At 44.1% G+C, this 26,228-nt stretch overlaps 1 protein-coding gene across 5 annotated transcripts in view; it reads left to right on the top strand.

Annotated features, from left to right (window-relative positions):
- NISCH (nischarin) overlaps window positions 1-26,228 on the top strand; it is a 441,586-nt gene that overhangs the window by 316,144 nt on the left and 99,214 nt on the right. For 3 of the 5 annotated variants that reach the window (XM_069643185.1, XM_069643184.1, XM_069643186.1), the window contains 2 exons: window positions 8-1,276; window positions 5,301-5,475. The exons of 1 other annotated variant lie outside the window; for it this stretch is intronic. In XM_069643185.1, coding sequence (XP_069499286.1) covers window positions 8-1,276; window positions 5,301-5,475 — 1,444 coding nt within the window. Of the gene's footprint in view, window positions 1-7; window positions 1,277-5,300; window positions 5,476-26,228 lie in introns of those variants that run through there. One more of the 5 variants, XM_069643189.1, reaches the window with a different exon arrangement.

The following is a 26,228-nucleotide window of genomic DNA, read 5'->3' as shown; positions in this document are numbered from 1 at the left end:
ATTGAAGTGTGGTGAAAGCAGACCCCAGTGCTCCCTATGACCACCCGGACACCATCATTCTGCCATTCTCCTGTATGTCTTACACTGCCACCAACCAAGAGCTGATTTCCCACCTGTCTGCCTCGATTGCACAGGCGTCCATGCCACCTGCACCTCCTCCATTAACTGAAGATGGACAGAACCTCGGCGGGGACACAGGAGCCACTAACCCTGGAGATGGCTACTTTGAAATGGGGCTTCCTGAAGGAGGCCAGACCGTGGAGTGGAACAATGCCTCGGACGCTGACGCAGGGCGCGTTCACGTGGTGCGTGTGCTCTGGTGCTTCGCCATCCAGGTCCAGAAAGTGCTCAGGCAGTTTGCATCTTGCCTTGTGTTGACTGAAGACTCGATTGCCGTGTTTGAGATTCCAAGGCAGGAGTCGGAGCGCAGCCACCACCTTGTCATTGCAGCATTGAAGCTGGTCCTCTGCTTTCCCTACGTTGACTTAACTGAATTTGGTTTTTTGATGCCTGAAGTATGTCTGACGCTGGAGGTGAGACATGGCCAGAGCTGTTTCTTTGTGCTGTCGGAATCTCATAACCTCCAAGATTTCTACTGCTGTCTACAACTCCACTCTTCACAGACCTATGCAGACCTACGAAGCATCCCAAAGTTATATGGCTGTAAAACCAGTCTACAGGAGTTTGTGTATCAGTTGATGGGCACCCCGCACACTGCTGCCAATGGCTGTGAAATAAAAGGCTGCTTCCCGGTTTACCTTTATCCAAGCTCCCCAGCTGCGGTTCAGAAACAGGTGCCAAATAACCCATTGTGGACAAAACAAGCCATGCCCTCTGCCTGTCCCACCTCCGGTGACTCTTCCAATCTGAATACTTGCACGTTCCTGCCTTGTTGGGTCTTCTTAACAACCCAACATTTGCACATCCTCAAGATAGACTTTGGAACTCTTCTGCAAAAATTGGAAATCCGCGACGATCTCCGAAATGCTTTCAAAGTCAGCCAGATTCCACTAGCCTCTGTCCTGCTGCATCCTCCTCGGTTGTCCACCCAAATGAAAGACTCTTTTACGGATGGGCACATGTTACGGTTACTCCTTGGGTACACATTCATGGCCGCCGTCTTCGTGCTGCCTCATGAGAAGTTCCACTTCGTGAGAATCTACAGCCTCTTGAGGTCTTTCCTGCAGGATGTCAAGACTATTGTCATTTTCAAGTCTTCGGAGTCTATGACTAATAACCTGTCGGAGGCCGGAAACGAGGCACTCCAGCTGTTCAGGTATGGCTTGGTGATGGTTGCGCTTGTGATAAGTGAATGCTTAGCCTATCTGGAATGATCAGGTGTTGCTGACTCATCACTCAACCTGCATCCATTGGTGTTGCCTTTAAGTAACCTTGGTTGTACTTACTGTTCCCAAACCTTGCCCCTCTACTTGTCCATTAATAAAATCCATTCCCTTCACACACACACTAGCGATTCATTGCTGTGCATTCTTGGTCCACCACATTTCTCATTCACTCGGAGAGTTTAGCAGGTGCTTCTTCCGTTCACAAATCGAAGACAAATTGTCTCCTAAATATCTTTCTTAAAGTTCTTACTGCTCAATTACACAATTATTCTCAGCCGGTCGCTCCATCTCGACTCTGCTTATGATCAAACACGTGCAGCACATGGAGCTCAGCCCAAAAGGCTTGCTGCCGAAACATACAGGGTAAACCTGCCAACAGAAGATGAAATATTGTAGTCCCACAGATGTAGAACTGCAAGCAGGGCTCCTACGGCCGGTGCCCTCCTCCCGTCAGACTTGTGGGTGCTTGTCCCACTGTACGGAAACAAGGGTAATTTCCTCTAGCCGCATAACACCTTGCAATGCAATAAAGGAGCCAGGTTCACGCATGCTCAGCTCTGCTTACACCAAGGCCTAACCCCACACTTACACACTCACCTCTTTCCCCTTCTCAAAGGGGTTTCGTTGCATGTAAATTTTCTCCATAGTATATGAGAAACTGACCTCTTGGAAGCATTTTATTGCTCTACCTTTACCTTGAGTTTGTCAATTGGGCGCAATACGGTGACTTCTGCATCCTCGTTTCCTGGTGGATGACTCGTATTTCTGGTTGAAGGATGTTCCTTTCTCGTCTGACCAATTAACGAGCTGGTGACCCTCTCTCTCTCAACATACATCTATGGCCTGATTGCAGGCTGTGCAAAACCCTTTGCTTTGCTCACTTCAAAAAAGGCTCTGGCCACGGAAAATGATATGTTTCCAGATAATGGTGGGGATTTTACAGTCCCGCCCCTCGCCCTACACCAGCATTGGTTTAGTTGAAGTAAAGAAAACAGACAACCAACTAGATCAGTAGAATGGACAAGCCATGCCAAAAACCCACAGTATTTTACTTGCAGGCCAAAGACCCACAGCGCATTGTCCTCACCCACCACCCGAGCCAACCCAACCCGTCCTCCACCTCACCTTCTCTTGTACAATCCTCATGGTCCGTGCCCACCGTTACTATGGCACATCCGCTTGGCACTGAATGTCTTCTATACAGCAATAGACTTATTCTCAACCTTCCTTTGTCCTTCCTCTCCAGAGGCTGGTGCGTGATCACATGCTGTTTCCTTCCCGGTCAATCATCTCTGTCTAGCGACTTCCGGCCTCCTCCATCTGAGGCGAGGGACGTTGGTCCACCACCCTCTGACGGGTTTCTGTGAGAGAATTTTATCCCATTATAATAGGTGGTCCCAACTATACTGTTCCAAACATGGAAAGGGCTGCTCCACCCACTAACCTGCTCTGTAACCTTGATGCTAATATCCCCCTTGTCCTGATCTTACTTGATCTCTCTTCTGCATTTGACAGTCAATCATGCCATCGTGCTCAACTGGCTCTGTGATAACCTGGGTATCACTGATCAGGCTCAGGCCAGGCTGACTTCTTTCCTCTCGGACCGACCCTCCCAGTCCCAACTTGGGTCCTTTCTCTTTCTCTCTCTTTCTCTCCCTTTCTCTCCCTTTCTCTCCCTTTCTCTCCCTTTCTCTCCCTTTCTCTCTCTTTCTCTCCCCCCCTGTGGTGTTCCTCAGGGGTCTAAAGTTTCTTCCTGGTTGTTCAACCAATACCTGGCACCTCTCGCCCACCGCATTGCTGCTCTCTGCTCCTACTTTCAGTAGTGTGCGGATGTCACTCCGCTCACCTTCAGGCTCCCCTATGCCGCCTCTTCTCCTTCTCTCATCCAGGATACTCTGTCTGCAATCCAGGAGTGGTGTGCCGCCAATGATCTCTGCCTGAATGCCAGTAAGACAGAGATCCTGCTCATCAGCACACCTGCACCTTCCTTTCCTGCCACTCTCTGGCCGGCCTCCCTTGGCCCTCTTCCTGCTCCCACCTGTGAGGTTAAGAATCTCTGGGTCATCTTCGACTCCACACTCTCCTTCTCTCCTCACATATTTGATGTCTCTAAGAAGTCAAACTACCAACTGCACCTCCTCAGAGGTATTCTTCCTTTCCTCTCCTTCCCCCAGAAACTCTGTCTCCAGAGCTCTGATTCTCACTAGGCTTGACTATTGCAATAGCCTCTTTTTAAATCTTCCTGCTTCTACTCTCCATCCTCTACAACTCATTCAGAACAGACTGCAAGACTTGACCTTGGCCTCAGGCCCAGGGATCGGATCTCTCCAGCCCTGACATCTCTCTATTGGCTCCCAGTGGCTGCAAGGATCAAGATCAGTACCCTTTGCATTGTTGACAAGGCCTTCTGGCGCCTGGGACTGCAATACCTCCAACTCTCTCTTTGGAAAATCTTCCTACCCGAGCTCTTTGCTCCTCCACCTCCAACTCCTTGAGGGTCAGGCGCTTCTCCAAGAAACGAGTCGGGGGCAGATCTCTCGCTTCTGCAGGTGCCTCCCTCTGGAACAGCCTCCCTGCCTCTCTGAAACTTGAGCGGACCATCTCTGGTTCCAGAATCATCTCAAGACTTTCCTCTTTGCTTCTGCCTTCTCTTTTCCTCTCTCCTGCTGATCTCCTGTCTGATACTGCACTGGTCACCTGGCTACCCTTTGAACTTCGGGCCCAGGTCCGGCATGCCCAGTTGCACACCTGCACTGCCTCTTGGCAACCCTTGCACTTGGGTCTGCATCTGCAACCCTGCATTCCCTTTACCTGCACTTATCAGCCACATGTTGGCTCTACTTAACCCTTGCATTGCCACTTGCTGGCTGCACTACTTGTTATTGATCTTGTGTCCTGCACTTGCTCTACCTCCCCTTCTTCTGGCACTTTTCCCCTCCCCTCTCCACTGCACTTGCGCGATATCAATGTCACCTGGCCTAGTAAGATCGTTGTCTTTGTCTTCCCCCTGTTTCCCCTCCCTTGCCTTGTCGCGCCTTGAAATACTTGTGTATAGGCGTGTTATAAATGTCATATCATATCATAACCCGAGATTCTTTGAACATTGCGGATTCTCGTACTCTGTACAGCGCATGTGCCATCCCTGGGCTCCTGGGGACACGCATTGACTTTAGCCAGTAGACAAAAGGATGCCCTAACAAATGTCTGCTGCGATTTAAATAAGATTTCGGGTTCTTACACATACTAGGCGTCATGCATGCATGCAATATCTGGGACAGTATCAGTCAGCAATAGATATCCTTCATGGTCCCATCATATTCATAAACGGCGTAACATGCGTAGAATCTTGTCATTACCTGGGGGAAGTCACTATTGACACTTTCGAGACCGTCCCAATGCCATCCCTTCCACAAGAGGAGACCGCACCTGGGATCTCGGCTCTGTATAAGTAAATATGGACATGTGTACTGATGTGTCTGAAAGGGGATCTGGAGGGGATCCTCTGCAGGGCCAGATGGTTTCACATTTTATTTCGATTCAAGGAAATATCTTTTCTTCACCTGCCTCTAGCCCAGGACAAAACATTGAGTATTAGTGTTGCCTTGATTATCCCCCCTAATGCGCTGTGCGTTGGGCTCACTACACAGTCCGATTACTACTCTATGCAGTAGAAGCATTCTCTGGTCTCCGCACCTTGGTACGGACTGCCCGTGAGTCTGAAGGAAGGAGTGCATGGACTAGGTGGACGAGTTAATACTGTGTGGGTTCTATAACGACTATTGACCTGCATCACGACATGCTGTTTTGTAGTGGCCTTTAGGCCTTTATGGCACTCTAAGCAGACACAAATCCAAGTAGAGATGCTTTATCTTTTCTCTGTCTTCGAAAGTTTAAAATAATCAATGTTTATTTCTGAAATGATTTCATTGTTGTACTCTTCTTGGTGTCTCCTAGCTTTTCAAAGCCTCATTTGACCCTCTCGTCTTCATATCCTTCTGAGGCTGGGCTGCAGAAGCTCACGGAAGAAAACCATGTCCCCTTTTACCTTCCCATCTCTGCCTCGCTGCTCTACGTTGCTGGGCTCAAAGGGAGCGCCATTGTGGAGTTTTTTCATGACAGCGTGGCAGAGGTATAGTGAACTGAGCTCCGGTGAATTAAGCATTGTCTGATCAGTTTTATGTTGTGTTCCTATGACATATATTCTGGATATTAATACTGTATTGCGCTCGGATTGCGCTTCTGTCACTGTTGATCAATTGCGTACTGTTTTTTATTTTTTTCTGTCCTCTTCCTTTCTTTTGTCTTTCTTCTGTTTCTCTCTCATCAAAAGGAAATGGTGAGCACTGGTCTTCCTGGTTTGTCAGAGGGTTCCTTGGTAGTGAAGGCTTGCCACAGTAGGTGAGTGTTAATTATTTCCTGAAGACTGGGGACAGAGGTTGCAGACTTTCATGCCAAGGAAGATGACTTCCAGATGGTATTGGCCCACCACCTCGCCAGCCCATTCTTTTTTTGGATTGGGACCCTGGGGATGGCAGCTGTACCTAGACCTTTCGATTCAGCTAGTTTCCTTTGTAGTCCTCAAGGTCCTGGACTGGGACTGGGCAGGTTGTGTTTGGTTCATGCGCCTCTTCTGATCCAGAGGTTATTCTCGCCGGTCCTTACTTTTTTTGTATGCACTTAAAGTGCTTAGCATCCTTAAAAGGCACCAGGGCACTTTACTCCAGTAGACCTATCCGTTGTACTGTGACGCTCAGCAAGAAATCACAACCTAAGTCAACTGGACAATATACTTTTCAGAATAGTGGAACACTTATCCTAGGAACAGTAAAACACCAATTACTCTGATTCAGGATAAATTAATTCTAGGGGAGTTTGACCTTGCGGTGTAATATCTAATGACAGCTGCTTTTCAGTTCACAGACTAATGGGAAGCAATAACTCAAACTTATTTTAGGATAACACAGTTCTAATCAAGGTGAGTTAAACCTATATACTTTGTAAGGAGCTACCAGCAACCTAAAAAGGTAAGTAGGCAGACTTATTCTGGACAGGCTAACAACAAGCCAGGGGTAGCTAGACCCAGTTGGGGACACTCCTACAATTATCCTAACAGGAATAATAAAGTGAAACCAGCAGCATTACTTTTAGGAAGCGGGGAACCTAATTCACAGGTGAGTAACTTAACCTTCTATCTTCTTTTTGTTGGAGACCGTTTCTAAGGAAAGTAAGACTTTGGTAATACTTTGAGAATACTTATTTTAGAAGACACACCGCTTATTCTAGGTAAGTAAATCCTATCTATACTTTTCCGAATGGCAGAACATATCTAAGGTAAGTAGTAATATTTTGTAATTATCCACTCTGAGAGTTTAAAGTTACCAATTAACTCATTCACAAGTAAGTAAACTTTTTCCAACACTCGTTTTACTTTTCAAGGCAGTCCCCATTAAAGTATCCAGCCCTTCCCAATTCTAGTATGAGTTCTCTGAGGCAGAAGAGGGACTCTAGTGGTCTAGGAAAGAACTGTAGGCAGGGTGAGCTAGGGATGAGTTGCAGGCAATATTCAGAGTTGCAGAGGACGACTGTTCAATCACGTAAGTAGTACACTTTGAAAGTTAGTTAGGGTCCAGGGACTTCAGAGAAGACACCTTAGGAGGATTCCAGCAGTGGACCTGGGTGAACTGGATGAGAGACCTCCCAATCATAGTAGCACCCCAAGGATACACAGGAAGGTAAGTAAATACCCCAGCCAATACAGTACCTCAGCACAGAAGAAGTGTTGCAGCAGGAACACTTCAGGATCTGCAGCCAAAAACCTGGTCGATGGATTCCTTTGTCAAGAAGACGGTAGACAGAACTTAGGGATGACAGTTGCAGCAGGTGTCACGGAAGAAGGCTCCTTACTTTGCAAGGAGTGCCCTGGTGACTGCATACTCACCTTGTCTGCAGCATTTTCGCCCTACGAGCACTGCGAGCGGAGCTCTGGCTGGACATTGTTTGGCTTCCTGGAGCAGGCGGACTTCGTCGCGGTCACGTGACGAATCACGTGACTCATAGCCCGCATTTAGTGCCGGCCCAACCACCCTTGTAGCGTTAAGCCCTGGAGGCAGTAAGGGCTGGAGCTGCTGTTTTGCTGTTTGGCTGCGACATTTGAGTAACTCGGTCCTGGGTCCTAAACTGTTACTTGTCTTGCACTACCACCTCCAGTTCTCAGGGTAAGGGGTGGAGAGTCGGACTCTGGCAGCTCCATAAGCTGTCGGGCGTTCCCTACCCTGAGACTGAATGCACCATTGGGTTTTGCTGATGAATGAAGCTATTCTTTAATCATATATTGGAATAAAGGACATTCTTTTAATTAAAAAAAAACATTTTATATAATACTTGTACTTACAATTTTGCAATTGTCGGACAGAGATCCATATCTATCTGCATTTTTATTTAAGAGTGTTTTTGGGACAGTGTTAGATTTGTTTTAAGCTGTTCCCTGTATTCAGTGCAAATTTTTTAAATATTGGTGTTTGTTATCTCAAAGACTGCTCCATATGTTATTTTTTTTCTCTCCTGGAACTGCTACATATTGAAACTGTCTGAGTTTTTGCTACTTTTTTATCTTAAGTTTATTTACTTTCATCTCTCGTTCCCTCACTTTCTTTATTGGGTTTTGTCACGTTTGAATGACACGTAGGGGACTTCGAAGCCAGGCAGCAATGGCGGCTTCTCTTGATTCTACTCCCTCTGTTAAAGGGGATCTCCCCTTTGCTTCGCCAGTCTGTACTTTATCAGTTACTTCTATCCCTGCTGCCCTGGGCAATCCACAATATTTATCAGTGGATGGCTCCCAGGACTCCTCTGTCCTTAAAGCCTTGGCCCAGGCCCAAATTCATTCTAGAGATAGGTCTGAGGTACTGAATAACATGGGTATTATTCCACGTACCATAGCCAATAATAGTTGCATCTTTAATGGAAAACAAGACATATCCATAGATGCACAGGAAGAGCGTCTAGCAGCTACTATAGACTCCAATCTCGAGGAAGGCGGTAGTCTACCGAGGGCCAGGGTACATATGGATCACCCTAACAATACTATGGTTAACGCTGTGCTTCCAACCCCTGTTCAATCACATCCTAGGCAGCCTCTACCGCTTGTAATGCTGGATGACTCTGCAGCCAATGCTACAGAATCTCCAGGTCACACAAAAGAGGCTACTGATTGTCAACTCTCCCCCCCAGTGGGTAATAGGAATTATGGTACTCCCCCCTATTAAATTTTCGCCTGAGGTTTTTCCCTCTGTTGTAAACCATACCTCCTCTATTCATGTTAATCTTTCTGCTAGCCCTGCTGGAAACCCCAATACTCCTACAGTGAAATCTATTGTGTTTAAAACTCCACTTAATAAACCTTCAAATCTCGCACCTAAAATAAAATCTAATTTGGGTACTCAAGGTAAATCAATCCAAGGGAAAAAAATGTCTAATTCTTTTGGAAAGAAGACTGCAACTAGCACCCTCAAAACTTCACATTCACTTCCAATAGTGGCCATTTTGGATCATACTCTTCTTGTAGATGTAGCTAAGAAACTAGAGATTGAAGATCCCCGAGCTCATGATATTGATGACATCAGTATCATAGAATGTGCTGATAAGGCAATTGCTGATAGCCATCTGGGTCTCCACTCTACTAATACAAATAATGTCACCCAGCAAATTTGTGATGATTCTTATGTGGGCTCTCTATCGGATCTCATTACTTTTATTGATGAGCATACAGAAAAACAAAATTGGTTGAGAGAAAGGGGATTACTCCCAGAAATAAAAAAGGATTATGGTAGCGAGTCTATTCTGCATCATACTCTTAAAGAGGCGGATGATAGAATAAAACTCACTCAACCTACACTCTCTGCTCTGAATATGGTTTTGAGTTCTTTTGTGAGCCTGTATGACAATTTATGGTCAGAGGTTAGATCACACTCTCTTTTACTCTCTCAAATCTATTCTAGGTTACAGGGACTTGATAGATTTGAAGAGCTAGTAAAACTAATTAAGGAAGATAATCCCTTAATGCCAACACACTGCTCTGATCCTATTTCTCCTAACCAACCTACTGCCGATATTCATTTGGTTAAAAAAGTTCTCAATGGGAAAATGTCGAGTATACAATGGGAAGTTCTAGATATGGGTTTGGGTACCACTGACCCTCGTTGCTCGGATAAGGATATATGTGATCATCCACCCATGATTCCTTCCATGACCCCTGTGGGTGCTCTAGAGGTTTTTGGCATGGAGGTAAAACTCCCTATCCCTCATATAAAAGTCATTATGGAATTAATAGAGGAGAAAGTCCAAGAGGGACCCACCAGCTATCCTCTTAATGCTATCCCTCAAGGATTACCCTCTGTAGGGATGACATCAGAGCTTGTCGATCCACTTAAGGGAGATTATGCTGCCTCCTCTGTGGATCTTATATCCGCTCCCAATTTGGAGATTCCATCTGATCCTATTGCCCTTACTAAAGAAATGATACACCAAAAAGGTTTTGTCTGCATAGGAAAAAAAAACTTAATCAGCAAATAAAGAAAACTAAAAATCAGAAGAATTTGAAAAGAATTACTTCATTTACTAATCAATTTTTTAAAAATCTATTTTTGGCTAATACTTTGGCTCCTACTACCCCCTCTCTTGCTCCCAAGGGGACTGTGAACCCGGTTGAATTAGAGGTTTCTGTGAGCTCTATTCCAAATACAGTGGCCATTCCGGTCGAAGTTAATTCACTTCCTATTATGCCAGCTCTACCCGTTCCACCTGATGTTCCGGTAGACGGTTCTATCACCATTAATACTGTCCCTCCAGTAGTGGTGTCTAATTTTGTGGGGTTGAGGACATTTCTGTCTCTTGCCCGCCGAAAATAGTTTCAACTTTACTAGAGCCGATTTCTACCAATATTTCTGATGAATCGAACATCAATACTGTTATCAAGCCGCAGGAATCCTCCTTAGCCGTAGGATCTTTAATTATACCATGTAACTCTTTACCTGGGGTAGATCCGCTCCATCCAGAGATCACCATTTCTCCGATTCCGGCAAACTTGGTCAATATTGATATGGTTAAACATCTATTTCAGGAGCTACTTGTTTCTAAAACTGCTAATGGGGTGGTGTCTCAGTCAATTAAAACTCCATCTCAGGATGGAGCTCCATCCATTCCCTCTTTATCTATGGATCCCCATCTTTCCTTCGTTTCTGAGGGTCATTTTGCCAATACTGAGCCTACAATGAGGGATTGTGATATGGGAGTCAGATCAGTGGGGGGTCTCAATGCACCCAACTCTCTTAACTCAGTTCATTCTAGTATGTCAAATGTTGGTTCTATTATGGGCCATGAAGGTGCTCGTTCTTGGCCTGATTCCGCCCAATAAAGAAATTCTTTCAAATCGTCTGAAAGATTCCCTGTGGGTCGTAACGTAATCCAAAATAGGACCATACAAAGGGGTGCAAGGGGCACTGATTTGGAGGCTGACTCCTTAAGTCAGTTCACTAAAAAGATTTCTGATTCTCTACCTTAACTAGCAGAGGCCAAAGATCTCCTTGATATCTTGCAGCTTACTAGTCTTTGGGGTCAAGATATGCCAATCTGTCTTAACCGTGGTAATATTCTAAAAATTCTCCACCAACTACCATCGCTCTCACTTCTTTCTAGTTATGATATGGAGAGAATTTTATTTCCGATTCAGGGTCGGGTAGATGTGAGTAATATTGTTCTTAAATCAAGAGTGGTATTGGAACTGATTATGGGGCACAGAGAAGGGTTAAAGCAGCTTGGGATTGAAGTAAACCTATTAGTATCCAATCAGTTTTCCGGCATAAATGAAGGGTGTGAAGAGTATAGGGGAAACCTTACTATGGTATATCATCCGGAAAGAGCTCCACAGCACCAACGGAGGCAATTCACGCCCAGATTCAATAGAAATGCTCAAAACTGGGCCCAGGTTACCTCAGGTCTGTGGAAATGAGCACTTTCCTAATCACTCTGAACTCCCTACTAAGGTTCTCCCCTTGAATAGCTTTGCGTTTCTTTCCTGGAATTCCAGAGGTAATTCCCATAAGTTTACGAACTGGGACACTGTAACTATGATTAGGGCTGCACACTGTTTGTTTTCTTCAGGAAACCGGGATGCTTTCAATTCCCGTTTTAGATGGATTTGATATCTATTCCCAAAATGCTAAACCTAGTCTGGGAGGGAGGGCTTCTGGGGGTCTCCTTATAGGAATTAGAACCTCCTTTGGTTTTATGAATAAGGTTCTTCCGGATATGCCTTTTGGTATCTTGGCTTTGGAGGTTACTTCTCTTGATCAAATGGTTCACCTCCTTTTGATCAATGTATATTGGCACAAGGGCATTGCTGCACTTGAGCAGTTTCTGGAAAGGTTAACGGACACGCTTCTTTCTTGGAGATGTCTACACCCTAGGGGCAAATTGATTCTGGCTGGTGATCTTAACTCTGACTGCTCTATCTCCTCTGAATCCAAATATGATGATCTGGGTCTGGCTATGGAGGATGACTCTCGCTTGGGTCAGAAATTTGTATGGGGTCATCTTTGGAATCTTGCTTTGGATTCGGTTGGTCTAATATGTCTTAATGGCTATTATGATGCTACTTCCTCACTCTGTCCTACATGGCCTAGAACACTGTCAACATCTACTCTAGACTATGCCTATGTAGATCATTCCCTGACTTCTCTTTTGTACAAAGTCGAGGTCTTCTTTAACCCATGGAGTGACCATGGTATTCTGCGGGTTTCTTTTCTATGCCCTTTTCCCATGAAGTTTCTGCCCGCTGGGGGGCCATACCACCTTAAAACTGTGGGACAAGGGACAGGGGTACGTTGGTCACCTACAAATATCAGTTTGCTCAACTGTAAACTGATTTCTTCCTTTAATCATACCTCTTTCTCTTGGAAATTAGCAGTTTTCAATACTGTTTATTTTGACAGTTTTCTTAAAGCTCTCCATAGCAGTATCTATGGTCTGCTTAGGAAGGGCATCTCCAAAAAATCTCATCCTCACAGATTTGATCCAGAGCTAGCAAATGAAAAGGCCCACACTCAGAAACTCATTAGATGTGTCCAAGCTCTGGACACTGAGTGGGATGATAAAAAAAATAAAAATTAAAGCCATCCGTCAAAAATATAAAAATGACTGCAAGTCAAGAAAAGCTATTATGCTACAAAGCGATGCAGAGCATATGCTTGAAGTATTAATGAAGAGAGACCTGAGGGCATTCTGGGTTACTCTGTCCAGCCTAGATGATGTGGCGGAGGCTGATCGGTTGAATGCTATCCCAGAGGTTCAATGGGTAGAACATTACACTGAATTGTTTGATATAGGAGGAGAGGGGTTGGAATTATGTCTCTTGGGGAAGAATGTGCTAAAGGATCCCTGGAAGCCTGTAATTTATCATGAGACAGTATTTGAGCTTATTTCTAAAGCTAAAAAATCCAGGGCTCCGGGGCCTAATGGCTTAACTAACAACACATTAAAAGCTGAACCAGAACTCTGGGCCATCCTTCTCTCCTTACTATTTCAAGATGTTGTTAATTCTGGTAATGTACCTACTAGCTGGCAGACCGCTCACATTGTTCCGATTTTTAAGAGAGGTCTTCGTACTTTGGTCAAAAATTATAGACCTATTTCTCTTATTGATGCGGACTGCAAGCTTTTTACTTCTATGCTTCTTTCCCACCTCAACGTCTGGATTAAGGAAAGTCATATTCTCCCGAAACAACAAACATGTTTCAGGGTTGGTCATTCAACTAATCTCAACGGTTTCATTATTACTGCCTTACAAAGCTCTATCTGGGGTAAATATGACGGTTCTCTCTATGTTGCGTCAATCGATTTGTAAAATGCTTTCGACTTGGTAATTAGGTCAAGACTCTGGGAAAAATTAACCAAATGCGGTATTCCGGCTGGTCTTCTCACTCTTATCATGGCAATGTATGAGAACTCGGGGGGGGGGGGGGGGGGGTTCATATTAGGATCGATTTGTCAGGAACTCTTTCTAGAAGGATAAGGACCCGTATTGGGGTGAGATAGGGTTGCTCCTTAGCTCCTTGTCTTTTTATCCTTTATATGGCAGATGTTGGTGAATTTTTGGGAAATACAGGCATGGTGAGGGCTAAATTTGGGGATCTCCGGCTCTCATGGTTGGCATATGGCGTTGATTTTCTTCTCTCCGATCATACCAAAGTTGGTCTGCAGAGGCTTATCGGCAAATTCGAAGAATATGCCATTCTTAATGGGCTGAAGGTTAACCCGAGCAAAACCCGAACAATGGTCTTTTCACAGGGGAGAAAAGGGAATAACAAAGTGTGGAAAATAGGTGGTGAAAATATCATCAGAGCGCACAAAATCGTCTATCTGGGATTTCTTATTCTGGCCCAACTGTCTTTGATTGAATTAAGACGTTTTCTTAGACACAAATTGCTCCCGCTTATCTCCCAATCCATAAGATTAGACAATAAATACTGCATGTTCTCCCTTAAACCTGTAGTAGATTTCTTCAAGGGAAAGGTTGCCCCAAAGCTACTTTATGGAATGGAACTCCATTATTTGGCACTTTTGACATTCTGGGATTCTCTTGAGGGTATCTACTGGAGGAAAATTTTGAAACTGCCGAACTCTGTTCCAACTGTGGCCATAAGATACGAACTAGGGTTAGTTTCATTGAGAGCTAGGATTCTCTGGAGAGTCCTTACTCTTTTCTCTGCTTTTCTCTCTCCAAAACCTGGTACCCTCTACGTTGATGTGGGCCATACGATTTTCTCACAGGGACCCATCGATCGTAACCTATATCTTAATAGATTCAGTGATCTTTGTGATAAGACCCTTTCAGAGATCTCTACTGACAGGGATACTTTGTTAACGAATCCCAATAAGGTTAAGGAGTGTCGTTTTAGTCATGACTGGAGTAATACACTGGAAAAATTGCATACCTATCCTTCTCTCACTGACCTACAATTTGATCATAAGAAAAGAGGCTTGCTGTCTTTTATTTTGATTCAATTCCCTAATCGCTATTACCGTTCACTTCTCCTTAAACTTAGATGGAATCTCCTTCCCACCAGGGAAGTTCTACAAAAAAGGAAGGAGTTTTCTGATTTAGACCCTACCTGCCGCTTTTGTAAAACTCTGGGGGTGATTGAGTCTTCTCGACATCTCTTTCTAGAATGCATTGCTTTGAAAAGTCTAAGGGAAAAATACCTAGTTAGATTTAACACACTGGGCCAATTGGGGGCTGATAATATTATCTGGTCACAGTGTCTTGCTATTACTAATACTAAGGATGGGCTTGCTGTGGTGGGTTTTATTAAAGCTCTAGATTTATACGCCCCCTTGCCTGATTTTGTTTGTTTACATGAAATTTCAAACTTCTGTGATATCTTTGGTAAAAGCTGTTTATTAGTTATTTGAAGATGTATTTTAAATTCTAAATTTCTTGTTGAATTCTAATTTCACTGAATCTTTTAAAATGTGTTGCTTGTATTATGAGTCTTAAAATCTGGAAATTGGATCTATGTTTTTAAGGTATTACTCTAAAAAACTGTCTGTATAAATGACATTTAGTTGCAATGAATGTTTTTTTTTTCTTTTCCTTCTTTTTTAAATCTTTGTAAAGGTTTCTTTTGTAAACCATATACAATAAAATAAAAATAAAATAAAAAAGAAGGCTCCAGGCAAGACTTTCCTCACTGCATTTTTCAGGAGCACAGAAGAAGAAAGAATATCGCTGGTCGATACTCGTCATTTGCAAGGTCCAGCACTCTGATGAGGGGACTTTTTGGACTCGATTCATGTTCCCGGAGGTCCAGCACGATGCCTTCAAAGTTTCAGCAAGATTCGGAAGACCGTGCACCGCACAATGGTCCGAGGTCCCAGGGTATTGGGGTATTGCAGCCTTGCAAGGTCGTAGCACGACGTGGGATGGCTCAAAATGCAGGTCTTCTTGAGTCTAATGGAGTGGGTCCCACCAGGCTCTGGGTCGGGGTCGTCTGTTTCGGGACGCCAGGTCGATTAGACAGAAGGGCTACAGCAGGCTATGGTAACGCACCAGGCTCTCTGGTCGCTGGAAATCATCTCAGCCACGTTTCCTTCATCATTCTCATCGATTTTGGTTCCAGTGGTCGACTACCTCTTCAGCTTCCAGGATCAGACTTTTATGCAGGAACCCAGCCAATTCCTTGCAACAATCAAACTTGGTGGGGCGTGGGGGGGGTTGTAGGGGGTTGGCAATCCTTTCTGGACAGCCAGCCTCCCAGTTTGAACTGGATTGAAGACGGAAGGATGCAGAGTTGTGGACTCCTCCTTCGCTTCCTGCCTTCACAGACACTCTGGAGCCTTGATGGGGACAGGAATCCCCACCCAATGGTTCACTGCCACCAGCCATTAAAGGTAAGTTTATCCTTGTAACATAAATATTACATTTAAAATGAGATAGGGGATACTCTACATCTCCCCAGCACTCCACATAAGGTGGGGGGTGCTAGTCACGCTTAATAAAATGTAAAAGGGATCCCAAGATCCTTTCTACCCCTGGGAACTGTAGTTCTCCAATGTTAGCCAGAGAAAGTTTGAAGTGGAGCCCCTAGGGCAACCCAGCAACAATAGGCACTTTTTGCCAAAAAGTTGTCAAAGAGGATATCTTTTAAAAGACACTATGGAGAGTTTTAAAATGACACCCATAAAAAGAGTGAAAGATTCTGCGAGTGAGAGGAAAAAGGTTCCCACTCACAGAGGTATAAGGAAAAATAATCCACCCGTAAAATCAAAAGGTTCTGGGGTTGACACAGGTCCGGAAGATTCATCATTAATGTGAAAATCCCACTTAACACCCACCAAAGCAAATCTTTGAGCGATTGGGATTTTTTCAGGATCACACACTGTTGGTATTGAATGGATCCCGGGATTGGAACTCGTATTCCGAATAACACATGTCCCAAAATAGTTTGACACAAAAAACAGAAAATGCCAGTGCAAGCAAACTCAATGCCAGCAATTTCATCCAAACCTATGTTGGCAGTGGGCAGACATAATTAACATAATTTCCCCTGTATGACCCAATGCCAAGAATTGAAACATATTGCCATAGCTTCTCTCTAGGGGAACTATGGGATCTAATGTGACAGAGTCTAATGAATGTATTTCCTTAAGAGAACCTTGACTCTTAAGTGAATTTTGCTACGCAAACCAGGCCCAGTCCAGCCACTGTGGTATTCAGTGTTTAAATGGTGGTAGTTTGTATACAAGGTGCAACACTGCATTCTCTTGTGCCATGCAAGAGTGGGGCATTTTGTGTTGCGCACACTTAATAAGTGCATTTCTCGGCGATACCAGTTGTAGCAGGAACGTGAAATAGGAAGTGTGTGTTTCCTCCCTTTGCTGGCATAGTCGAACCTGGCCGTTGCAAGTATTGAAGTTGAAGAACAAATGCAGGAATGTTTTTAGCAGACCCTCTATGAATTCAACCACCTTAGGGGAAGAGCTGGGGCGGGGTTCTTTAATCAGATCTCTACCAATCGCGATCAGGCACAGGAGAGCTAGGACCAGGACTTTATTCCCGTCCAAACCTATTGAGGTTTGGGGAGGGGGTATATGGAGTAGAAACAGTTCTCCAGCATGGGGTCTGGCATGGATTCACATGCTCATGAATATTCCCCGTCTTCAAGCTGGGAATCTTCGGTAAAAAAAAATCCGTTTGTTTCGTTTCTGAACTGTCTTTCTCCTAATAACCAATCGCTGGTTTCTCCTAATAACCAATCACTGGTCTCTGGGTCATACTGTCCCCAGCCAATGACTGCCCTCTACCTAAGCCCCTCCTCTGGCAGCCATCTTCAGATTTCTCCTGCTATATAATGTTGTGCCCCGTTACACCCCTTTGGAGTCACCTTTGTCCTACATGGGGTCAGGTGGACCCACAGAGGGCTCCTTTATGCCCGTTTTCTACATGTTTGTGCAAACATTGTAAGTTGGCTATTTATTTCTTTCCTGGGGAAAGCCAGGGACGTCATTTCACCAAAATGCCAGGGGTAACGGAAGTGACCTCACGACTCTTGACCTCTGAAGACATTAGCGAAAGTGATGTAATTTGACCCCACCCTGCAGTGACATCACGGGAAGCGATGGAACATGACTTTTCACCCCTTGACAAAGCAGGAAGTGGCATCACATAGCATTGTTCATAAGTACACTAGGAAAGATGTGTACGATACCACTATAATGTGATATACATTTCATACAAGAATGGATCACCATATGTATCGTTCATATCAGTGCGTATAGGGCCATCGTACCAAATTTCTGTGAATGCAAGCAGACATACGAGGCCGAATGATAGCGCTTAAGCACTTGATATAGAATAAATATACATACAATAATCACCCAACCTGTGTTACTCACTTATCGACCTCAGAAGGATGCAAGACTGAGTTGAGGTGTTTAAGAACAGACTACATTAGTGACTCGCCCGCTGAAGTGTGCCTGAAATAAACCTTTACTGAGTCTAGCAATTATTGTATAGAATTCCAATAAAGACACATTATTTGTTATTCCTGTTCCTTCCTATTTAGGGTCACTGCTCAAAGTGTTACACTTGTGCAACGCCCTGTCTTTTTTTAAAGAGGCTTGAACAAGAAAACCAGCCACCCTTAATTTTTTAATTTTTTTTATTGTTTAGCTGAAATTAATCAATTTTTCAATATACTTTTTACAAAAGAAGTTTAGAAAATTTAAACATAAAATAAAAAGCATTGCAAACATTTGAACAAAAAATCAGAAATATTAAGAGCGTACAAATAAAGATAAAACATATAATACAACTGTAAGACTGTAAAAAAACAGAATGCAGAAAACAAAGCAAAACAAAACCAACTTCTTTTGCCACAATGTGTGGAGGAATTTTGTTTCCTCTATCTAAATATTCAGATTACAGATTACAGATTACATTGACAACTAAACCCCAAGCCATATTTCTATCAACACACAGGTGACTCAGTTACTATCTAGTTTCAAGGATTTCAGAAAATTAACAGTCGCCATCTGTATTGCTCTTTTACCAGAGCACAAGAGATACGGCCAACGTAATTATTGCTCCACGTGCCCTAAGATTGAAGCAGCACATTCAAAGTGGGTTATTCTTGAACAGCTAAGGCTGGGCAATAGCAATTAAGATGTTCAAGGGATTCATCCGAATTTTGATTTAAACAGAATCTACAAAATTTCAAGGTGCTAGATATCAGTTTCCGTCTCACCTGTACTTGTCTGGTGGCCCATAGGTCAAAACGCACGCTTAAAAAGGCTGCTCGAAACTCTACTGAGGGTGATTCTAAAAGATCATTTTAGCATTCTTAGGCCAAATTCTACATTTTCAATTCTGTCGATACTTTAAACATTGTACTCTCGTGGCAATCCAATCACAACGATAGATTAAAGCGTTTGCTTTTTCAGGATTTGTGACCAACATGTCAATTGATCTACTCCAATCTGCAAGAATGGTGTATACTGTATCTATCCACATTTTTGCAAACTTATGACACGAAGAGAACATATAAGTTGTGATCAGATTTAGCATGTTATTAGACTGAGTTGAAAGAAGACACTTGCGAAATAATGCACAACAACGCCAATAATATAGCATGGAGAGAAATCTGGCCCAATTCATATCGCAACCACGGGCCAGGCACACACTGAGGCAAATGAAGAATACATCGCCAGAATTGAGCTTCTAATCTGTCAAAATTTCGTGGTTGCCAAATCGGTAGTGTTTCTGCACCATAAAGTATGGCGGGAATTGTTGTATGATTCCAGAATAAATTGCTGGTTTTAGAGTGAACTTGCCATATCGATGTAGTAAGATCTTAGCCTTAGCCAGCCACTCCAGAAATGAAGAGCCACATGGCGCTGGCCACAGCCCAGAAGCTTACATTTAAAAGAACATAAGAAAACACTTTAATTTTTTAGGGGTGGCAAGCGAGAACTCAGGGGTCGCAGCTGTGACCCCCGAAATGACGCCCCTTGGGAAACCTTTGAGAAGATTTATGGAAAAGGCCCCAAAGTTTGTGGGCTTTTCAAAAAGTGCTCTTTCAATAGGTTTTAACTAAACCACAAATAGTGTCGCAATTACCAGCCTTGTAAATAAATACATATCTTTGGCAATACTTTTATATTCACTTGACACCTCTTGCCTCTTGGTGCCTCCCTCAGCAGGTCCTTCTAGAACTATCGAACAGAGACTTCGCCCCAACGATGAAATGACCCCGTCCTGCCATAACTATGAGCATTGTCCATAGTCCAGGCGGCGGCTTGATGCTGTTGCACAAGGCCACAGCTGGACATGTTCCTCTTTAGGTTCTTCTTGCTTCTGATAAGTCTTTCCTCTTTGGAAACTTGAAGCTCTGCCAAGTTCCTTATTGTCCCATGGGTTTGTGCTGATGCAGCATGTTCTATTGCATGCGCCCCGTCTTCACAATATACTAGTCATCCATGCAACGTTAACCCGGGCATTCTTTTGCAGGGTGAAGGCGTGCCTTATATTATTAAGTCACAAATGGGTCTGTTTATACATGGGATAAAGTACCTCCTTCCCTATTCCTTATTATACATGGCCATACACTGGCACCCCTTTATTGTAAATAAGAGATCTCCCAGGTGCCGACACAAATAATCTATGATCTCTCTCAGTAAAAAAGCAACTAATATGCAGTTTCTTATGTATTGCAGAAAAATAGTTTCAGCAGTTTAACAAAATGCAACCGAAATGTGCCCCCTTTAAGAACTTCTAACTCTCATGTGACAAACGGTAGTAGTGCACACAAACGCATACCATAGACCATTTATCAGGTAATGCCTGCAAAGCTTCATGGAAAGCCACTTTCCATGAAAGGAACGTGAAAAGCTTCCCGCCGCATTACGTGCTGCAGTGGCAGCTGGGATTTGTGCTCTCTGCTGGCTCAAGCAGCAAGCATTGTTGCGCCACAACTAAAGGGCAATAACTGATTACAGAGCGGCTGTGATGTCAATTTCTCAATATAAGCAAGCATTGTGCCGCCACAACTAAAGGGCAATAACTGATTACAGAGCGGTTGTGATGTCAGTTTCTCAATATAAGCAAGCATTGTGCCGCCACAACTAAAGGGCAATAACTGATTACAGAGCGGTTGTGATGTCAGTTTCTCAATATAAGCAAGCATCGTGCCGCCACAACTAAAGGGCAATAACTGATTACAGAGCGGTTGTGATGTCATTTTCTCAATATAAGCAAGTATTGTGCCGCCACAACTAAAGGGCAATAACTGATTACAGAGCGGTTGTGATGTCATTTTCTCAAAATAAGCAAGCATTGTGCCGCCACAACTAAAGGGCAGTACCTGATTACAGAGCGGTTGTGATGCTATTTTCTCAATATAGGCAGGCATTGTACCACCGCAACTAAAGGGCAGTAACTGATTACAGAGTGGCTGTGATGCCATTTTCTCAACCTAACATTCCTCAGACTTCCCTCTTCCTAATCTGCCACTCGTCAATTACCTGTGATTCCTCTGTGAAGACCCAGAGGAAAAGATTCAATCAGTCTGATCAAGCTTATGGGAACTATTACCCAAGGAGAAAACTCATAAGACGTTCAACATGATGGAGAGTTTTGTCATATTTACAATCTGTGTGGTTTAGCAAAAGGATACCTGTGGTTGTCTTTTTCTGGTTGAGCTTCTGAAAACCCTCTAAAACAGCTACTAAAGTATTTTGTTCAAATATGTAAAAGTTCTGACAGACATACATTGTTCTCTGAAATCTCTCCTTCGCTCTTGTACAAAGGAATACTGTTGGTGCAGCGGTCTAGTATTACTGGAAACTCGTTGCGTCGAGTTATTCACGCACGTGCATATATATATTTTTTATTTATTTTATTGTTCATTTGTATTGCGCCTATACACGTGTATGTCTCAAGGTGCAACAAGGCCAGGGGGTGGGGAGAGGAGGGGGAACAATCCTACTAGGCTTGTACATTCTGATCCTGCAAGTGCAGGTATTTTTAACGCGCTTAATACCAGAGGTCGATTTTAAGCGTGGATCTGGGATTCGAACCAGTGTTGCTCAGCATGGTCTTGCTTCCAAGACCTGCGTGTTGCCACTGAGCTATCTCCAAACACACGCCTTAACGGAGCACGGTCCGCCTTCTTGAATGTGTCATCTTTCACAGTGATACTCCTGCGCCACCGCGCAAAGTCCTTTTTTTTGTGACACTCTGCGCACATACCCGATAACGCCAGGACTCTTCACTCGCTACTCCTGATACCGCTGCACTACCTTTGATTGCGCGCACTGGTGCCGCTACCCTCTGCTACTGACACGCACAGCCAACAAAATGAAGACTTCTTGGAAGATAAAAAACAAGGTAATGACTTGTGACAGGTAGGCCGATTTTCAATGGATAAACAAGCCTTCACATGCCTTAAATCATATGAAAAGTTCAATGCGGTTTAGTTTTCTTAGTTTCTTTTAAGGTTTATCTATATACACTATTAAAAATCTAAGTCGAGTCTAAGCTCAATGAGGACAACCTCCGCCCATGCCTCAATATCCCCGAACTAGCCCCCCTTTCTCCAATGATCCTAATACCTCAGCAGACATATACAAGGACACTCTCACCAAAGCCATTAATGCAATAGCACCACTTGAATGCAAAAAACAAAAGGAATCATTGCACTCCAATTCTTGGTTCACTGAAGAACTACAGTCCTTGTGCTCCTGCAAAAGAGAGGCAATAAAAAACGGGCAAATTAATCCAAGTGACAGTACCAAAAACAGCTTTAACTTAATCTCTCACCATTACAAAGCAGCCATCGCCAAAGCCAACGCATTATCAATGCTAAATCGCACTCAAAGGAAATCTTCACTATCTTCAACGAGCTCATCTGGCCACCCAACACACCAGATGAAATAGTCAAAGATGAAGCCTGGTGTGCCAGTATCCAATCTGCCATGCTACATAAAATCGATCTCCTCCAAAAATAAATCGGGGATCGTTGCAAAGCTCTACCTCCTCATCTTGAGCCTAAGCAAACCAACACAACCCCGTCTCCATTAAGTATATTAAATCCGTTTTCTCCTTCCGCAACATTACTGAATTAGACCTAATGAACCTCCTCAAAAACCTCAAACCCTCTATGTGCCACAGGAACATATGTCCTCCCAAGCTCATGAAGGACTGCGCAGATCGTTTTGCACCGCTCCTGACGGCCTTCATCAGTGCTTCCTTCAGAACAGGCATTATCCCTGACAGCCTCAAAGAGGCTTGGGTTCGCCCCCTCCTAAAAAAGCTTACTCTCGACCCTCTTCAACCAAATAACTACCGACCAATAGCCACATTGCCCTTCCTCCTTAAGATATTGGTAAAGCCGCTCATAGCCAGATCCAACATTTCCTGGAAACCCACTCTATCCTAGGGACCAGGTAATCTGGTTTCCGTAAAGGATACAACACCGAAACAGCTCTTGTGGATCTAAAGAATCAGATCACCAAAATCAGGGACAAAGGTAAGCCAGCCCATCTGTTACTACTAGACCTTTTGGCTGCCTTCGATTTTGGTGGACCACAAGACCCTCACATCTTACCTTACACACTCAGCTAACTTCTCTAAAGAAGCAGCGCTCTAGATCACCTCCTTCCTTGAAGGCAGAGCAATGAAGGTATTATCTAACATAGCAAACGCTACCCCCACTAGCATCCACTGTGGAGTCTCACAGGGCTCATGCACAGCACCTACACTATATATAACTTGTTTACAAAGCCTCTCTTCGACAAGCTCGACTCACTTGGTATCACGTACACAAATTACGCTGACGATACGCAAGTACTCCTACTTCTCTCTGGCTCATACCACAAGGATGCCGAGGCTCTTCACTCAATTTATTCCACCATCCAGGCCTGGATGGCAGTCAACGGCCTCTGCCTCAATGGGGACAAGACAGAAATAATTATACTAGGCCAAAGAAATACTCTAGTCAAACTTGATAAACTGTATGCCAACTTTACCATTGATAACACTATTATCCCTGTGTCCACTGCTGTGAAGACTCTGGGTGTCCATCTAGATTCCACTCTGTCCATGACCAGATGGGTTAGTGCTGTCACATCCTCATCGGCACACACCACCAAGCTCATAAACGTCATAAAACCTTACCTATCCAAACCCAATTATCTATCAATAGCTAGAGCAACTATTGGTGCAAAACTAGACAACTGCAATGCTTTACTAGCAGGTACATCTGAAAAAAACTTAAACAGACTACAAGTCACGCAGAACAATGCACTTCGTGCAGCATTAAGCATCCCAAAAAGGGAGCATATTTCTCAGGCCAGACAATCAGCTCAATGGGTCAGTCAAAAAGCAAATCACTTTCAAGATCCTTACCCTTACACACAAATGCCTCTCTCTCTCTCTCTGCACCATCCTACCTATCAGAGACAATTATCAAATCCTCTTCAACCCGACCCACTAAGTCACAATACACAAACAACTACACGTCCCACAAATCAACAGGGCTAAAGCTGGTGGCCTAGGCTTCCCATACATTGCTGCCAAATCCTGGAACGAACTACCCACAGATATCACAGCAGAAAACTCTCTCCTTGCATTCCGAAGAAAACTCCAAACCTCACTGTCTGCTCTGTAAAATGCAACTGTCTCTTTTGCCAACTTTCAACTGTTATTTATGCTAACTGTCACTTTAAGCTGTCTGTAACATTGCACACTGTAAACTGCAAATATACATTTATCTGTAACTAAGATTTGTCTGTAACAAGCGCCACAATTCTCTCTGGCTGTTGCACACTCTACAAATCTGAATAAATAAATTAATAAGTCCTATCTTTACTCGTTTTTTTGCTCAAAACCTAAATGCCTTAAGCTCCCACCAACCTTGTTCATGTTTTTTCTTGAATTTGATTGAATCTGCTATGCTGGTCTAAGTTCAGCTTCTCAAGTAGGGCCCAATTTGGGAGCGCCGACAAAACAGTCCTGTCCACTCAGAAGATCAGATGAAAGGCAGTTCAGATTCTCTGGCCATCTCAACCTTCTCTTCCAAGATTCCATTTCAGATGCCTCCTAAGGCGTGTCTCCATCTTGGCTGGGTCTAAAACCTATTCCTCCATCTTGACTTGGGAAGTAGCCAACGATTAAGGAATATCTGCCAAACTCTTATGTGTAAACCTCCCAAACCCATTCCTTAGATGAAATACGCACCTTCCAAAAACAGCCACACATCTGCGAACCCTAATAGTTTGAGACCCAGCATGGCTGACTTAGCCTTCACCCTTCCAAGATTGGTAAATTAACTATCATTGAGTTGTCTAATAACTCCTGTCATCGGTACAGTTTTTGGTGTACGACTTTGTATTTATTCTTTTAATCTGTAGACAACTCGCACAGACCTAATTCGCCAGTTGATGGAACTGAAGCTTGTTAGGGAGAATTCTCGGAAATGTGCTAATTCCCTCCACCTTAGAGAACCCAAGCAACTTTGCTGGATTTTGAGGACTTGACTTCTTTAACCTGAAGAGTGAGACCCTTTTTCCCACTCTCTCATGTATTTTAACACAATCTCTGAACTTTGTGTTTCTTTTGGTTATGGAGTCTGACAAACTCCATTGGCGGCATCTTTTACATTGTGTCACATCTTCAGTGCAGTGGCACATGGAAGTCTTTCAGATTTCCCAGAGGTTTAAATACCTTCGGTGGGATAAACTACTGTTTCCCAGAGCAGTAAAGTGAAACTGACTTTACTTACATTGTAACTTTCTAGACCCAGCACACACTATCTTATAATAGGGTGCTTGAGGGGTTACTTAGTATCCCCTTTGTCTAGCTTCTCATGTAACATTTTTATGTTGCCCTTTCCCCACTGAATGGCTGGTGGCAGTGGTTTACTATTAACTACCATGGTGTGCATTTAACGTGGGCTGTGTTTGCAGCTGCAGTAAAGCACCCATGGGTGACATTTTTGTCAAAATGGCCCGGTCTTCTTTTTTCCCCATTTCTTTGTGGAAAGGTCCTTCTTGAGATTTATTCTGCGCGCAAAACCAGGGTATGTCCCTTTGTTCGATATGCCTTTGGCGGGATTCACAAGTGAAGCCCGCCTCTGGCTCCAGGGTGTCTGGCGGCGGCAGGAAGAGAGGGAGGTGCCCAAAACTCCCTGTGCTTAGTCTTCTATGAGACCCAAATGCACACTGTAGTGATTGGCCAACTGACTGTCCGGCACGGACAGCCACCCTGCTGGGTGACTGACAGCTAGGCTGGAATGAATGGGAGAAACCTGAATAAAAGGCAAGGCTTTTGGCTTGGAAGGCAGAGTCGACCACTGGACGAAGGAACCGAAGAAGAACTTGAAGAGGACACCTGCTGCAACTCCTGGACCATTAGTTTGCCCGGGTGAGCCCTGCTGCTGTGCTGAAACTCCAAATTCGTATCGACAGAGAAGCCCCTGCAAGGACGACTTCTCCCCTTGAGTTGGTGGGACCAATCAACTCCAAAGTAAGCCACCTGGACATCTTCTTGGAGCTGGTTGAATTTCCACAGAGTTGCTGCTGGAAACCGAATAGCCAGGGAAAGGAACACCAGATTGTGTGCGTTGCTTTTAAGTTGGCCAAGAGCTCCAGGAAGATCCTCCGGACTCCCAGCAAGCAGGACTGACCAAGCCTGAGCCCACTCAAGAGTGCGGGACCCCAGAAGCAAGGAAAGTCCATATCGACAGCCAGGAACCACAGTGTTGCTATTTGTGGTAGTCACAAGGAGCTGAAACACCAAAGTGCCACTTGTGTGAAGATTGCCGGTTGCAA

This window comes from Ambystoma mexicanum, chromosome 2p (assembly GCF_040938575.1).
Source record: "Ambystoma mexicanum isolate Mex_15411 chromosome 2p, UKY_AmexF1_1, whole genome shotgun sequence".
Taxonomy (NCBI): Eukaryota; Metazoa; Chordata; class Amphibia; order Caudata; family Ambystomatidae; genus Ambystoma; species Ambystoma mexicanum.
This window is presented reverse-complemented; position numbering and strand designations above follow the sequence as displayed.